The sequence below is a fragment of the Oryctolagus cuniculus genome, chromosome 18 (assembly GCF_964237555.1).
Source record: "Oryctolagus cuniculus chromosome 18, mOryCun1.1, whole genome shotgun sequence".
Classification (NCBI taxonomy): domain Eukaryota; kingdom Metazoa; phylum Chordata; class Mammalia; order Lagomorpha; family Leporidae; genus Oryctolagus; species Oryctolagus cuniculus.
Genome location: NC_091449.1, coordinates 40,670,113 through 40,685,717, shown reverse-complemented (window position 1 = coordinate 40,685,717; position 15,605 = coordinate 40,670,113). Strand labels below are relative to the sequence as shown.

General features: G+C 60.4%; 1 protein-coding gene across 10 annotated transcripts in view; it reads right to left on the bottom strand.

The window, feature by feature from the left end:
• The window catches only part of NLRC5 (NLR family CARD domain containing 5), an 87,692-nt gene that overhangs the window by 32,404 nt on the left and 39,683 nt on the right, over positions 1 to 15,605 (bottom strand). For 8 of the 10 annotated variants that reach the window (XR_007919914.2, XM_070061949.1, XM_051846793.2 and 5 more), the window contains exons 5-21: positions 15,255 to 15,395; positions 13,851 to 13,919; positions 11,180 to 12,854; positions 10,092 to 10,175; positions 9,862 to 9,945; positions 8,481 to 8,564; positions 8,253 to 8,342; positions 6,968 to 7,027; positions 6,084 to 6,149; positions 5,765 to 5,848; positions 5,002 to 5,085; positions 4,409 to 4,498; positions 3,574 to 3,642; positions 2,765 to 2,833; positions 2,283 to 2,375; positions 1,802 to 1,885; positions 407 to 496 (exon numbers count right to left, since the gene is read on the bottom strand). Coding sequence is in view for 9 of the 10 variants with exons in the window: in XM_070061949.1 (XP_069918050.1) it covers positions 407 to 496; positions 1,802 to 1,885; positions 2,283 to 2,375; positions 2,765 to 2,833; positions 3,574 to 3,642; positions 4,409 to 4,498; positions 5,002 to 5,085; positions 5,765 to 5,848; positions 6,084 to 6,149; positions 6,968 to 7,027; positions 8,253 to 8,342; positions 8,481 to 8,564; positions 9,862 to 9,945; positions 10,092 to 10,175; positions 11,180 to 12,854; positions 13,851 to 13,919; positions 15,255 to 15,395 (3,016 nt within the window). In the remaining variant the exon portion in view is untranslated. The remainder of the gene's footprint in view (positions 1 to 406; positions 497 to 1,801; positions 1,886 to 2,282; positions 2,376 to 2,764; positions 2,834 to 3,573; positions 3,643 to 4,408; positions 4,499 to 5,001; positions 5,086 to 5,764; positions 5,849 to 6,083; positions 6,150 to 6,967; positions 7,028 to 8,252; positions 8,343 to 8,480; positions 8,565 to 9,861; positions 9,946 to 10,091; positions 10,176 to 11,179; positions 12,855 to 13,850; positions 13,920 to 15,254; positions 15,396 to 15,605) is intronic. The other 2 variants (XM_051846790.2, XM_051846791.2) reach the window with 2 other exon arrangements.

Sequence of the window (15,605 nt, the reverse complement as noted above, 5' to 3'; positions counted from 1 at the left end):
CAGTCCTGCGGATGCATGGGGAAGGGGAGGAGCACTCTCCCCTGTGCCATGGATGCTCCACGTACCCGCGTAGGGGCTGGCGGGGCTGCCTGTGCCTTTCCCTCTATATTCTCATCAGCTCATCATCCACAATTAAGTCAGGTCCCTGAGCACCCAGTGGCCTCCAGAGGGTTCCCGTTTTGCTTAAAACTCTCAGAGGACACATCCCAGAGGAAAGGAACATGGATGGATGTGGCCCATGGTGCATTTGGAGAAATCTGAGTGGCCCTAGGGCCTCCCCCTCCCCCCCTTCCATCAGCATCACCATTGCAAGCTCACTGGACCAGGAACCGCCTAAGGCCCTAAGCGGGGTGCTTGGAGAACATGAGAGATGAGGGCCCGAGTTGGGGGAGAGAGGCCCACCCACCTGATGTCCAAGTGGGCAGCCCACTGCACGGTAGACAGGCACCGGACCAGACTGAACACAGCGTCCAGGGAAAAGCCATTCTCGCTGAAGCTGCAGACCAGAGGCGCGACAGTGAGGGAGGCCACCCAGGGCTCTATCTGCCCTCCTGTGGTTAGAGTACAGGGCAGGGGAGGGCTGCCCTTGGCTCCAGACAACAGGACCCCGAGCCTGCTTCCGCCTCCTGCTTGCACAGAGAGGGAAACTGAGGCCCGGCGAGAAGCAAGGCCTTGCCTGAGTAACGAGACAGCTGGAGACAGAGCTGAGACTAGAACTCACGACTCCCTCGGTCTGGGAAGAACTAAGGAGGGTGTCTGGGCCAGGGCAGGGCCTCAGTTTCCCTGCCTGTGAAGCAAGGTCAGTACGCAGTGCACAATGAGGAAGCGGGGCCTCTTGTTCAAAAACACGGGAGGCTTCCCTGCCCTTTTGGCCTCTCAGTTGGCACGATGCTCTGTTTGCCATTTAATGTCAGCTCCTCAGGCACAGGGGACCTTCCCGGGGCCAGGGTCAGCCTGGTGCAAACAGAACTAACAAGGCCACGCAGGGATGTGCCCGGCGCTCAGTGGGCAGAGCCTCTGCCTGCCGAGGGAAGCCCTGCCTTTCTTGCCAGGTGCTGGCTGTGAACAGGAAGGGAGGCCTCCTCCTTCGCCTGCCAGCGTCCCAGAGAAGGACTTCCGGGGCAGGAAGGCTCCTCAGCCACAGCAGGCTCCCCGGGGTTCAGAGAGGTGGTGAACTCGCCCAGGGCCACACAGTAGGGAAGTGGCAGAGCCAGCCAGGGGCCCAGGGCCTGGGACGTCTCCCTGGGCTCCTCTCACTTTGGCCCAGAGGTGGGGGGTGATGTGGGAGCCAAGAGCACCAGGGGCCTGCTGCAGGCAGAGCTGGGGGCTGCCAGCCTCCCTCCCACACCGAACACCTCTCCTCGCTCCGGCAGGTGCTCAGGGCCCCGCAGCAGCTCTGGGCACCCGCTGAAGGTGTCCTCTGCACCCAGGTCCTCTGCCTGCCCTGCTCCAGGCCCATCAGAGCCCCTCCCTGCACCCCGGGACCCTGCACCCTGGGCCCTGATGGTTGCCAGCTGTTAATCACCTGCTGGTCCCCCCAACACGACCGAGGCCTGCCCTGCCCCAGGTGGCTCCCTGGGAGCCTGTGCAGAGACGCCGAGACGGGTGCAAGAAGTGAAACCTTGAACCAGATTCTGAATGAGAATCTACACGTGGGCGGCTCTGCCAAGCACAGCCTCCTGACGCAGGACGAGGAGGTCTTCACATCTTCAGTGCAGCCCCAGGAGGAAGGAGAGGCCAGCAGGCTTCCTGACCCCCACCACCCCCACCCCCAGACTCTGCTCAGGACCCCGCTACTCACTCCAAGGACTGCAGGGGGCCCAGCCCTGGGAGCAGCTGAGCCAGCAGGGCGGCACCTTCATCCCCCAGAGCGTTGCCTGACAAGCTGCAAGGGGAAAGAGTTAACAGCTGTGTGCGTGTGTGTGCCTGTGCGTGTGTGTGCACATGCGCACAGGGCAGCTGGCATCAGCACTGTCCCATGGCTGCAGGGAAGGGATTTCGGAAACTGGGGACGCAACTGGGGCAGCCAGGCCAGATCCCAGTAGCTCTCATGTGGGGTAGCTGGGATGCCCCCACCCCCAGATTCTTTCCTGAGGTCCCTGGGCCCCTGGGGAGCCGCGGGTAGGCTTCAGTGGGTGTTAGACGTGAGGGACCCTGGTTTTGGGAGTAGGAGTCCCCACTTCCACTAGGTTCTCCAGTGGAGAAAGAACTGCTGACCTACATCTTCCCAACAGGGATGAACCCGGCCCCACCTGCCCCGCCACCAGCCGGCGAGCACTCACTCGAGGTGGCCCAGGGGACCGAGGCAGCGGCTTTCTCCCAGCGCTCGGCAGAGCGGCTCCAGGTGCTTGGCTTGGAAGCCGCTGTGAGCCAGCCTGTGGGAGGCAAAGCCACTGCCCTGTAGCACCTGGCCCATCCGCCGCCCCCGGCACAGGCAGAGAGCCAGGCTTACAGGACAGGGGCACCCAGACAGACAGAGACAGACAGAACAACAGAGAGAAGCATCGACGATCCAGGATCAGGAGAGGAGGGGCCCAATGCTTCCCTCCCCCACCCAGAGCGCCCCAACTCCTCTTGTATCAGGGAAGGTGACCTGTGGGGCTGCCTTGTGTTCCCCATCCGGGGTGGGTTGGGCAGGGGCCAAAGGAGAGGGGAAGTGACATCAAACTCCCTGACACAGCAGGTCATGGTGCCCTCCAGGGAGCCCGCGGGGCTCAGGGCAGAGGCAGGAAACGCACACAGGACTCAGAAGCCAATGCCCTACCTGATCCTCCGGGGGCCCATGGGCAGCTCAGCGGGCATCTGGGACCTGAGGTTGTCAAGAAATGTCGCCCTGGAGGGACACCCAGCGGAGCCACCATCTCACCCATGCCTACACAGTCCAACCCCGCCTCCCCGCGACCGGGCCGCCTCTGTCCTCAGCCGGGAGCCAGCAGGCTTTGGTACTGATTTGACTTCTCTACATCCTGGTTGTGTGACCCAGAACAAATCACTTAACCTCCCACTGGGAGAATTGTGTAAACTGCCTTAGTTCAGGGCTTGGTGTAGACTCGGTAAGTGCTCCATTAACTTGGCCGCTGTTGTCATTCATCTCACCATCCTCCTCCTCCTCCTCACCCTCATCGCCAGCACAGTTGCTGGCCCCAGCTCTAACCAAGACTTCAATAGTTCAGACCCTGATTGTTACCGACACCAAGGAGCAGAGAGCTGAGACCACCCATATGCTGAGCTGGGGCAATCTGGGAAGGCACCCTGGTGGAGGCAAACACCTCCCACAGGGTCCATGTGCCAAAGGGAGCAGGAAGTTCTGACCAGTGTCAGAGCTACAGGCCAGGTAGTCCTCTGGGTTTGGGAGGAAGGACCCCAATCTCCCTGGCATCATTCTCTGGCTCCGTCAGCCCCACCTGGGATGCCACCTGCAGCCTACACCTCCGGGCTCTCTGGGTGGGGGCAGTATGTCCTGTGACCCGCTCCCCTCAGGGCTGCACCCCCTGTCAAGGCGGCTAGGTCTCCTGGCAGCTGTGGCAGTGAGGGAGGGGGCGGCGCTGCGTGGGGGCAGAGCTGGGGCCCTACCTCTCCTGGGCTCCCTCCTGCTCCTCTGGCTCGTGGGCAAAGGTGAGGAGCACAGTTTTGCACAGCAGGCTGCCGAGAGAAGAGAGGGGCGAGGGGGTGAGAGGCTGCCAGGTTTTGACCGTGGCCTGGAGCGGCCTCCCAGGTGCCATCGCTCTGCCTCCAGCGGCAGCCGCGGGCACTGACTTTCCCATGAGCCCACGGGGGCCTGAGCTCTCGACTCGGAGGTCCGGCAGACTTAGCCATCGCCAGAGCAGGCTTTGTTTCCAGGCGGCTTGTTGACAGAAAAAGTCCTTTTTGCCTTCTCGATGTTGACACCCTCCTCCCTCAGCCAGGTTGTGGCCCCACGTGCAGGGGGTGCTCTGGGCTGGGTTGGGGTGCGGCCCAACAAGGCCTGTGGGTGGGGCAGGGGTCCCGTTGCAACAGTCACTTGCACATGCCACCTGCTGGGGGCTTGCTCCACGCAGAACCAGTAAGGGCCTGAGGGAAGGTGAATGGGGCAGGTGCTGATCCCAGGGGAGCCCTGGAACACACAGGGCACAACAAAGCTTGGGCTACCTGCGGCAAGGGGCCTGGAGAGTGGGGCCCCCTGCTCTGCCACTGGCCACTCTCTGGCTCCCACCCCCCAAGGGCAGTCGTCCAGGGGAGGCATAAGTGGTGAGCATCCAGCGCCCACACGTGCTGACAACAGGTGCAGTGGCTCTAGCAGGCTCCGAGCAGGGCACCAGTGGATTCTTCCAGGGGTTCCCAGGGCCCTGACTGTCAAGAGCAGGGTGGGGTAGCCCAGAGCTCCGGGCTGGGGAGTGGTAGGTGACAGTGGGCCACGGGGGGCTCCCACCTGATGTGCAGCTCTGTCAGGGTCGAGCAGGTGCTCAGAGCACGTAGCACATGGGACACTCCGGCCACAGACAGCTCGTTGTCACTGAGGCTGTGGGGAGGAGGAGGGAGGCAGCCATGAGCAGGTGCTAAGGTCCCCATCTCACCCAGCTCCGGCTCCCCGCTTATGGCTCGGCAGCCGCTTGGCTGCAACACTCCTGGGTCCCTAACAGGGGCCCTCAAGGATTCTCGCCACCTCAGGAAGCTGTCTTTCCCCATGGAAGGGTACCCCTACCCTAACACATCGCCTCCCAATCCAACAGCCCAACGCCCATCTACCCCACTCTGGGGCTGACCCATGGACCAAGTGGAACAGCACTGCTGGGCCACACGCATGTTCCACAACACAGTCCATGTGTGCACAGGGGTGAAGTGACTGGAACTAAGACGGGGGCTCAGGCAGAGGCAAAGGCAAGGCGTGGTCCAACCGTCTCAGCTTTGCCGGTTCTGGCAGCGGGCACAGTGGCCAGCGGGCCAGCACCGTTGCTGCTGGCTGTGGGCACGGGGGCCAGCTGGGGCTCTGCAGGGCCCTGTCTGTCTCGGGTAGGCACTTACTCCAGCTTCCTGGCGATGTGCAGCTGGGGTGCAGCCTCCGCCAGGAGTCGACAGCCTTCGTCTTCCAGCTGGTTCCCTGAGAGGCTGAGACACAGGGGCCTGATGTCCTGGGCTGCAGGGCTGGAGCTCTGCCCACTGCTGGCACTTACGCAGCCCCTCGCTGGCTCCAGCGAAAGCATCACTCCCATAAGTGAATGTTAATCATGTCACCCCTGGCGGGGCCGCTCACCTCAATACTGGTCGTGGCCTCCCTCACTCTACCCTCACGCCGTGAGCAGATTTCCCGGGACTGACTGCCCTGGGGGGGCGCCCCCCGAACCCCACACTCTCCTCGGCCTTGCTAGGAGCCGCACACTCTGGGAGTTTCTCCAAAGGAGCAGGGTACCCAGGTGGGGCACGTCTCCGCGACAGAGGCGGCAGTGGCTGTGAGGACAAGGCTGGGAGCCGCCCCTCCCCCCGCCCCCGGCCTGGGCTCCTCCCACCTGTGACCGTGAGCAGATTGACCTTTCTGTGGCACAATGGCCTCCTCTATGAAAGGTGGACAGCAACAGTGTGACGTCACAGGGATGTGTGCGCCGAGGGAGAAGACGATGGAAGGGAAGCCCTTGGCTGCGCACTCAGCCACTGATGTAATTGTCTGATTCCCCCACGTTCTGCATGAAGCCGCCTTGCTCACCCCGCCACCCACCCAAAGGGGAGGCCCTGCCCATTGTGCCCAACTCCCCCTCCTGTCCCCTGCCCCAGTGTTTCCCAGGATACTCACTCCAGTTCCTCCAGGGGAGGGCCTTCCTGGAGCAGGGCTATGAGCATCTCAGCATGATGGACCTTGAGCTGACACTTCTGGAGCCTGGGGTAGGGGTGGGGGACAGAGGAGCTCAGGGTGAAAGGCAACCCCATGTCCGCTCCAGTGCTGGGGGAGTCAGGAGGACACACACCTGGGGTCTAATCCTGGCCATACCTCTTGGTAGCTGGATGATCCTGGGCAGGGTGCCTGCATCAAATGGGCCCCTCCCCTGGGAAGGAACCCTTCTCCCCTAGGTAACCCATCATCCTCCTCAAGGCAACGTATCACCCGGATGTACCTGAGTGCCAGGCCTCTGGTCCGAGTCTCTTTTTTCCAGTTAACATTTTCCTGTAGGTCTGGAGCCCTGGCAAGAACAAACCAGACATCAGCCTGGGCTCAGGAGTCCAGGGTCTCATGGACCAAGCCTCTTCCCTTGGCTAATGCAACTGAAGAGGGGACATGTTCATTTTTCTTCATTTAAATTTAAACAGGCACATGTGGCTAGTGGCTGTCCTATTGGGCATCACGACTCTAGACAGTCAGAGGGGGAAGCAACTTGGTCTGACTGGGCCATTGTACAGATCAGGAGACTGAGGCCCAGAACAGCAAAGGAGCCTGCTGGAGGACGCATGACATCACCTGTCTGAGTTCCAGCCAGAGGGGAGTGCAGGGGAGCACAGCCGAACATTCGTGCAGAGGAAGGCAGCTTCGCACTCCTCGCCCAGCCGAGACCGGCCACGTGGGAATCCACGCATGGCTGCAGCAGCCAGAATTCAACTGCTGGCTGCATCCCAGCAGTGTTCAAGGCATTTCACATGTATTCGCTCATTTAATTCTCTGGGCAACTCTGAGCAGTGGGTACCATAATTGCCCCCCCCCCCCTTTTTGCAGTTGGCAGAGTTTTCCCAGATTTTTGCCAGTCTACCAGCATCTCCATGTGCCCCCTAAGGTCTGGTTTCCCCTGAGACTTCTGGGGGTACCCCCTCACCACAGGGCCCAGATGTGGTTCCACGAACGTCAGAGGAAGATAAAATCCTTTGCTGACTCTGAGCAGTAACTCATCTCTCCAAGCCACTGTAGCGGGAAGAATCCCCCATTCCAGTTTCGCCTGTGCTCTCATCCCCTCTGCTACTGAGACGGCGTCTCGGAATGGGCCCAGCCCCATGCCGCCCTGCTTCTTACCTTTGTAGCTCCGTAGCTGTCTCCACGGATGGGGCCAGAAGGAAGATGAGGTCTGTCTCCCTGCGGGGTCAGACACAGAGCCGTGAAACCTGAGGACTGAAAAGAAACCCACGCTCCACCCTCTACCTGCACACCCCTTCCTGCCCCAAGTATGCGATAGCATTGATCTTGTGATTGACAGATAGATAGAGCTGGTGGGGCCAGCACTGTGGCACAGTGGGTTAAGCTGCTGCCTCCCATATGGGTACAGGTTCGAGTCCCTGCTGCTCCACTTCCTGTCCAGATACCTGTTAATGCATCTGGGAAAGCAAGAGAAGATGGCCCCAGTGCTTGGACCCCTGCCACCCATATGGGAGACCCGGATGAAGCTCCAGGCTCCAGGCTTTGGCCTGGAAGCCCCAGCCCCACCCGTTGCAGCCGTTTGGGAAGTGAACCAATGGATGGATGCTCGCTCTCTCTCCGTTTCTCTCTGTATCTCTGCTTTTCAATTAAATATAAAGTAAATCTTTTTTAAAAAAATATTTTATTTGAAAGGCAGAAATACAGAGAGGCAGAGGCAGAGAGATCTTCATACACTGGTTCACTCAACAAATGGCCACAACAGCCAGAGCTGAGCCCATCTGAAGCCAGGAGCCAGGAGCCTCTCCCAGGTCTCCCACATGGGTACAGGGGCCCAAGCACTGGGACCATTCTCCACTGCTTTCCCAGGCGATAGCAGAGAGCTGGATCAGAAGCAGAGCAGCCGGGTTTGGAACTGGCACCCATAAGAGTTGCCAGCACTGCAGGTGGCGGCTTTACCCGCTATGCCCCAGTGCTGGCCCCCATAAAGTAAATCTTTAATAAACAAACAGGACTGGCAAACATGTTCCAAATCAGGCATGTACAATCCTACCTCATTGCTTGGTAAGTCCTGCTTTGGAAAGTCAGGAAACAATTTATAAGAAATGCAATAAGAGTTAGGAATGCTGAGGGTTTTGTTTTAATAGGAGTTCGGAGCATTTTAAGATTAGGAAACGTGCAACCTAACACGTCCGGTGATTCACACAAAGATGTTCAGCACCATGGGCAGCGACCTGCGCCTACTCTTTTCTGAGCTCCACCCACTCATTTACCACTTAGTGAGTGCCGGGCTCCAGGCCTGAGCCAGCTTCTGGAGGTACAGTTGTGAGAGGCAGTCTCGGGCATACTCACATAGATCTCGCAGACTAGCCCCACCCCCATGCCCCCACTTCTCCCTCCTCTTTCCTCAAGCCCTGAAGGTCAGGGTCCCATTTCTGCTGCTCACCTGACCTGCAGAGTTCTGACGGTAGGGCATGTGAGCGCCGCCTTTACCAGGCACAGCAGAGTTGACACAGAGATGCTGTTGCGGCTCAGGCTGCGTGATGGGGCAAAGAGGGGTTGGCGTGAATCCCCCATCCATGGGTCCCAGGCCTCCTTTAATTTTCAAGGGAAGGAGTAACTCAGGCAGGGAGAGGCACTGGGCTGGGGGTGTGGGGGGTGGAATACTACATACTCAAGCTTCCGGAGCAGGGCAAGGCAAAGGAGCCCTTCCACAAGGCCCAGCACTTCTTGGTCCTTGAGTTGATTGTCGTGCAAACTGCGGGGAGACCCAGGAGCAGGTGCTCAGCCTAGGGGCTGGGCCACTTAGAAACCCCCATAAGAAAGTGACAGTCATAGCCACTCTCAGGTGTTGAACACAGGACAGAGGATCCAGAAAAGTGGGCGACTTGTGTCCTGGCGTCTCCCAGGCTCAGTAGGAGGAAAAGCCTTGTGCTGGCCTCATGTCTTTCCCTGTGGGGGAGTTTTTGCCTGCTGGCCCAGGGGCTCAAGATGACAGGGTGTGCAGGCCTTAGGGTGTGGGCTGAGGACTCCTAGCCCTCTGCCCCCAGGGCAGTCTGGGGTGGGCCGGAGGCCTGAGTTCATCAGGGACTTGGCCTCCAGGTGCTGAGCAAGGCCAAGACTTGGATGCTGGAGTTGCCAAATGCAGCCTGAGCTCTGACCTTGACTCACCCAAAGCCCTAGGGCAAGCACACCCTCCTTTGACCTCACTTTCCCCACCTGTTCAGTGTGCCCACAACTGGCCCTGCTTGGGTTCCTAGCTGGAGGAACAGATGAGCTGAAGGCGGGAGAGTGGTTGCGAGCCAAGGTGGGTGGTGGGAGAAGAGAGGAAGGTCACTCTGAGAGGCTGGGAAAGCACAGTAAGTGGTGCCGAGTTCAATATTTCCAAACCTTTGTCCCCACCACAGGGATCGCTGTACAAAGATACACAGCTGAGGGGGCATAGGGACTGTGGTGCAGCTCATGTGACACCCAACAGGTGCCGTGCCCTAGTGCTGGGCTGCCTCTGCCTGCCTCTCCTAAATCCCACAGAGGTTATACAAGCCAGCGGTGGTCCTGCCAGAGAGCTGCTGGCCACACCCTCCCCCAGAACAACCCAGCCCCAGGCAGTGGGCAAGAGTATTTTGGGGATGAATGTGCTTAGTTCGTTAGTATGCGCTTGCCTCTAACGTGTTCAGGCATTGAACACGGATGAAGATGCTTGCGGGGCTGTACACTGGAGCGGTGAGTGCATGTGCAGACACGCGTGTGCATGGATGTAAGATGTCTGTTTCATGCATGATGAGACTCCACAGTGCTTGATGCCTGTTCACACATGGCTACCCCTTCTCCAGAGTCACAGAAAGAGAGGAGGGGGCTTCATGCTCCTCCCAGACAGCCCAAAATATCAGATGAGGAAAGCTCTGTGCTGGAGTCTTTGGGATTCAGCCCCACTCAGTTTTGGGACTGATGCCTCCCTCTCTGGGTCTCATTGAAAAACTGCTCGTCAGACCCTGATGGGATAGGCAGACCCCAGCCCAGCCCCCAGCCAGTGGGCCCTCCTGGAGCTCACTTACCTGATCTCTTCCAGCTGTGGACAGAAGGACAAAGCCTGCACCAAGTGGCTGATGCCTCGGGCAGTGATCTTACTTCCTGTTAACCTACAGGACAAGCAAAGATGGGTGGGGAGGAATAGAGGCGGGAGGAGGGTGGGCCAGGAACCTTCCTTGTGCAGGGCTGGGAGGAGGTGGGAGCATTGCAGGCATCCGCAGCTGAAACCCCTCTGTGGTTCCGAGTCCTGGCTCACCCCAGCTTCTGCAAGTTCCCCAGGGTCGGCAAACTCCTGGAGAGGGCTTCTGCGAAGGCGTCCCCACACTTCCTGCTCTTGAAGCTGCCCGGGGAACAGGCAAGGGGCCGAGCATTAGTCCCGGGCACGGGGCAAGGCTTAGAGACCAGCACTTCCCCTCTTCTGACAGATGGGGCTTAACAGAGTAGTTGTAGCAGTTGTCATATAACCAATACAGGTGACAGTAGACACTACATCTGAAAGAATTTATTCCCCACGGCACCCGCAGAGAGAGAGCTATAGTTGGGAACATGGTTTTCCAGCCAGGGGTGACACTTCCCAGCCTCCCTTGCAGCTCAGTGGCCACGTGACTACGTTCTCACTGACAGAATTGAGCTCTAACACATTGGATGTGTTGCTACCATGCTCACTGCTTCCCTTGTCCCAAGTCAGAGCACTGGTGGTCCATGACCCAGCTTTGATTGTGCAGATAAGATGCCCAAGGGACTCAGGGAGCAGTAAGGAGAGTTGGGCCCCTGTGGGGCTGCACGCAGCTGAGCCATTCCACCAACCTAAACCTTTACTCTTCCAAGAGCGGGAAATGAACTTCTACACTGTTGAACGCAATGATCACGACCCAGTTGTTCGGGGGAGCCTTCTTTGTGCCTGCAGCCCAGGCTTTTCTCCAGTGGGGCAGCACATTTGCCCGGCCCCAGGCACCGTGCTAATAAAGGTTTCCATGCATTATCCCACCTCGTTCTCATAACCACCCTCTGAGCCAGGGGCTGGCCAGGATCCACTTGAGGGACGAGGAAACTGGAGCTGAGAGAGGCATGGAACCTACCCAGGGTCAAAAGCCTGTAACAGCACAGATCAGTGGCTCCAGGCTGTGATAGACAGAGAGAATCTGAGCTTCCAGAATCCACAAGCAGAGGGCCAACCAGACTCTAGAAGTCCTGTGGAGGCGTGGAGCCCCCCGACTCCTCCCGAGGGCTAAGGGGCAGTGGGGGCCACTCTGTTCTGGCGCCCCAGGTTCCTCGCCAGTCTCCCTTAGCAGGGCTCTGCCAGGCTGGCTGGCCTCCCCAAAGATCTCTCCTTCCCTTACTCACCTGAGATTCTCTATCTGTCCACAGCCTGCTAGAGCCTCGGGGCAGTGGGGCTCCAGTGGGCAGCCCTCGAAATCCAGGTGGATGGGGCCAGCCCTGTGCTCCAGGACGCTGGCCAGGGCGGCCAGGTCGGTGTAGGTCAGTGGGAAGTTGTGGAAGGGCAGCTGATAGGGGAGGCGCTGGGCCGTGAGCTGGGCCAACTCAGGCACCTGGGTCTCCGCCACGCAGTGACACAGCTCCACCACCTTCGGCCCTGTGAACCTGTGCGCCGCCATCTTCCTCAGCACCTGCACCACTGCAGTCTGCTTGGCGCCCACCCGGGCCTCGTCGTTTTGTGCCACGTGGCTGAGGAAGGGACGGCAGGCGTGGGAGGCCAGGCCGGCCAGGAAGGTGGGGAGGTGGTCGGAGAGGCCAAGGCTAGCTTTGGTCCGCAGCACCCAGCGGGAATTGAGGGTGATGTGGCGCGCGAGGGTGTCTTCGTCCACCTTGGGGCTGGCCATCAGGTACAGGGCAGCAAAAAACTCCTGCAGGCTGAGGTGAGTGAAGGCATAGCCCGTGTCCCAGTGCCCAGGCCCCATGCGGATGCGGAAGGAGGTAAGCAGGTGGTGGGCGGCCCCGAAGGCCAACAGGGGTGGGGCGATGTCTCCCACGTAGAAGATGGTCTTCCTGGCCTCCAGGCCTCTCAGGGCCACCTCCCCGAGGCCCAGCAGGGTTGTGGCTGGCAGGGGCCTGCGTGGGCTGCGGGCCAGCACCATGCACATGTAGAGCTGCGTCACGGTGGGCAGGAGGGCCGCACACTGGTCCGGCGCACTGCCAGGCAGCAGGTGGTAGAGGCAGAGACAGACGGCCAGGCACAGCGCGGGCACCGCGCACATGTTCTGGAGTTGTCTGTTGGCCCGCAGCTCAGCCAGGGCCGCCTCCCGTGACGGCTGCTCACCGAAGAAGTGGCTGACGTATTCCTCGACCCGCGGCCCATCGAAGCCCCACATGTGCACCATGGCGGCCTCTGTGGGCAGACAGGTGGGCAGCTTCCCTGGGCGGGAGGTGGCCATCACCCAGCAGCCGGGCAGGAGGGTCCCACGGCAGAGGTCAGAGAAGAGGGCGAGGGCTGGCCTTGGGCTGTGCGGGTCCACGGTCTCCCTGCCAGAGCAGGGGTACAGGGCCTCGTCCAGCCCGTCAAAGATCAGCAGGACCCGACTCGCATTCTCCTGCAGGTACTGGAAGACAGCTTCGGGCTCCGCCTCGGGGTTCAGGGACAGATCAAAGAGGAGCTGGGGCAGCGTCAGGAGCCGTGTGATCAGGTTGAGCTTGCGGAATTCAAACAGGAACAGGGCCTGGAAGCGGTGCAGCTGGCCCTCGGCCCACTTCTGGCAGAGCCGGTGGGCCAGCGTGGTCTTGCCCATGCCGGCCTTGCCCAGCAACACTGTCACCCGCGGGCCCTTGTGGCTCCTGGAGCTGAACAGGTCCTGGATGCTCACATCAGTGCCATCTTCCGTTTTGGGGTCCCCTGAGTTAGCCCCCTTCTGAGGGTCTAAGGGCGTCGTGGCCCGGCTCCACTGCAGGATGGGAGGAATGTAGGCCTGGAGGGAGGCCAGGTGCTGCCCTGAGCTGGGGGGCCCGCTGCCATAGTGTTCCTGGACGGACGTCCTCAGGAGCTCCAGGTACCTCTGGGCCAGTTCTGCGGGAAACAAGGAGATGGCATGAAGGCAGGAGCCCTCAGCCCGGGACCGGGCAGCCGGGAGCCGCAGGCCCTGGCTGTGTATGCGTGCAGGGTTGGGGAGGAGGTGGCAAGTCCCCGGAAGGGATTGGCTCCACCACTGGCAGGAGGAGCGCGTGAGCCTGGGTCCTGGCTCCACGTTTTCTGCACAGTGGGAGTGGCGTCAAGTTTTCAGGAAGGTGGCGAGGGGACAGGCGGAGCAGCCTCTCTCCTGTGATGTCTGAGAACTGCCCCACCCCCACCCCCGCCCCCGGCTGTGTTTCAGTTCTGCAAGGCCCCGGATGTGAGCCTGGGGCCCAGGCACTGAACAATCTGCTCCTGAATGGCAGGTGTTGAGCTTTTAATTCCTGGGACGTTGGGAGGTGTCAGGTGCCCCAGGGAAGGCTTGGGGCACAGACTGGAACCTTCTAGCTATGCCTACAGTTGGTGGCAGTGGGTGGTGGGGCTTCCAGGGAGGGGGACAACTGGTTGAGAACAAGGTTCACCCCAGACATCTGGTCACGAATGGGAGACGTTCTAGCCCTCTCCTCCCTCTGTCTGGGCTGCCCTCAGCAGCCACGTGTCTCCCCGTGAGTTCCCAGGGCCTCTGCCTTGCCAGGCTCTCCCAGGCGTGAGGAGTCCTCATCCCCACTCATCCCCAAACTGGCCAATGAGGGTCCAGGCCTGAGGTCAGCTGTTCATCCACCGAGGGCTTCCACGACCCTCAAGATGCAGGAATCCCCGGGAAAGCCCGGATGCTCGGGCTGAGTGCCGGTGGGCATTCTTGCAGTCTGATGGCGGAGGCCCTTCCTGGGCACCCCAGCCTTCTCCACCCACTGGGGACTTCCGGCCCTCCTCTCCCCTTTTCTGGAAGCTTGGAAGCTAAGAGTCCCTGGGCCCCTGGAGAGGAGCCAGCAGGGGGTGGGGTCCGGCTGTGTGTCCTGGTTCCAGGCCTCACCTGCCCACCTTGGCACTCACCTCGCCGCTGTCTCCTGCAGTGCTTCCATTGTGGTGAGGGCCCAGGGCTGTGATGAGGGCGCTTGAGGCCTGGGAGAGTGAGGGAAGGGGTGCCGGCACCTGAGGGCCTGGGCTGATGGGCTGCCTAGCGCCTTCGGGGAGCTCTGTTCCCCACTAGGGGCAGGCAGACAGAAGGTGGGCAGTGCTAAAGGCCTCTGTTTGCACAGGGGGTTCCTGGGGGTCTCCCTTCCAGGATGCAGAGAGCAGGCCCCAGGAACACTCAGCCCCAAGCCCTAAGAGGCTGACTGTCCCCAGGGAAGGACCAGGCTCCGCAGAGGCCACACCAGGTTGTCAAAGTGAAGCTGCCCGGGCCTGGCCAGGCGTGAGCCCTGCCTCCCTCCTGTGTCAGTGGGTTTCACCACCTCCTTCCTTCTCACCCGCATTCCAGCCCTTCCCCGCATGGTCCTTATAGAAGTGCTTGTCCTGCTGCATGGATTCTCAACAATGCTCTAAGGCCTTTCTGGAAGTTTGGGAAAGGAAAGAAGCAGAGAGGGAAAGAAGAGGAGGAGGAAAGGCAAGAGGACTTCGAAGGAGCAGAAGTTTTTAGAAGGACCCACCTGCAGTGGGCAGTGCTGACCAATCAGAACAGCCCCTGGAGCTGGTCCAGGGCTCCTCTGCTCAGCCAGGTATTGACCGTTTAGTTGCTGAAGAGTTATAAGGAGGCTGTGCAACCGGTCTAAGGGATTTCAGTATTTCCATAAGGCCGATATTAATGAGGCACTTATGGGCCAAACTGCAAGGAGGCCTGGCCATCCGGCCGCCAGGACAAAGGTCAGAAGGGGCCAGGGCCTGTTGGACTGCAAGACTGGGCAGTGGGGGTCCCTACGTGGGCACTGACGGCCACGCACAGCTGGGATTAGACAGCCGAGGCTGCTGCAGGAAGAAGGGCTCTGAGCACAAGGGTGGCCCATGAGTCACTGAGGTGGTCACTATGGCATGGCTGACCTCCCCCGGCCTCCACCGGGAAATCGGTCAGAGGCTCCCGCACACATACACAGCATGTCACGGGCCTGTGTCAAGGCCAAGGTCTCTGCATGGGGAGGGGCGGTGAGGGCTCCCTCACGGGGCCTGGCTTGGAGTCCTGGAACATGAGGTCCTGAGGGGGTGAAGCCAGACAGGGGTTTTTGCAGAGGTGGCTGAGGGCTAGGGCCTGCAGACTCTCCCAGGGGCTCCAGGTAAGATCCCTGGGAATGGGCAATAGGACAGGCAGAAGCCTAGGAAGTCTCAGAGGACGAGGGGGGTGGGACTGGGCGGTGTGGGGAGGGGTCTGGGGCCCAGGCAGATGGCCTGTGGGAATGAGCTGCACCCAGCCAGCCCAGGCTCCTGCAGACGGCCCAGCCTTCTGGGCCCCAGCCCCAGGCTCACCGTGGTGGAGCTGCGATCCAGACCAGCTTAGATCACCAACTCCCAGAGGGCTGGGGTTCCCTGCAAGACAGGACTGACGTGCTGTGGGGTTTTGAGGGACCCCTGGTGACTGCTCTGGGCTCATCTCACCGGGAAGGGTCCCTGCCAGGAGAAAGAAAGTTAACACAGTTAGCTGTGGGGGGAAGCTGCTAGTGAGTGTGTATGTGTGTGTGTGTGCGTGCACCTGCACGCGTGCACACTTGCATGAGTGCATGTATGTGCATCCCAGCATATGCCCAGTGCACCTGTGCGTGCAGTTATATGGCATGTGCCCACACTCCGCCTTGTGGTCATTCTTGAGTGAGTTCTCAT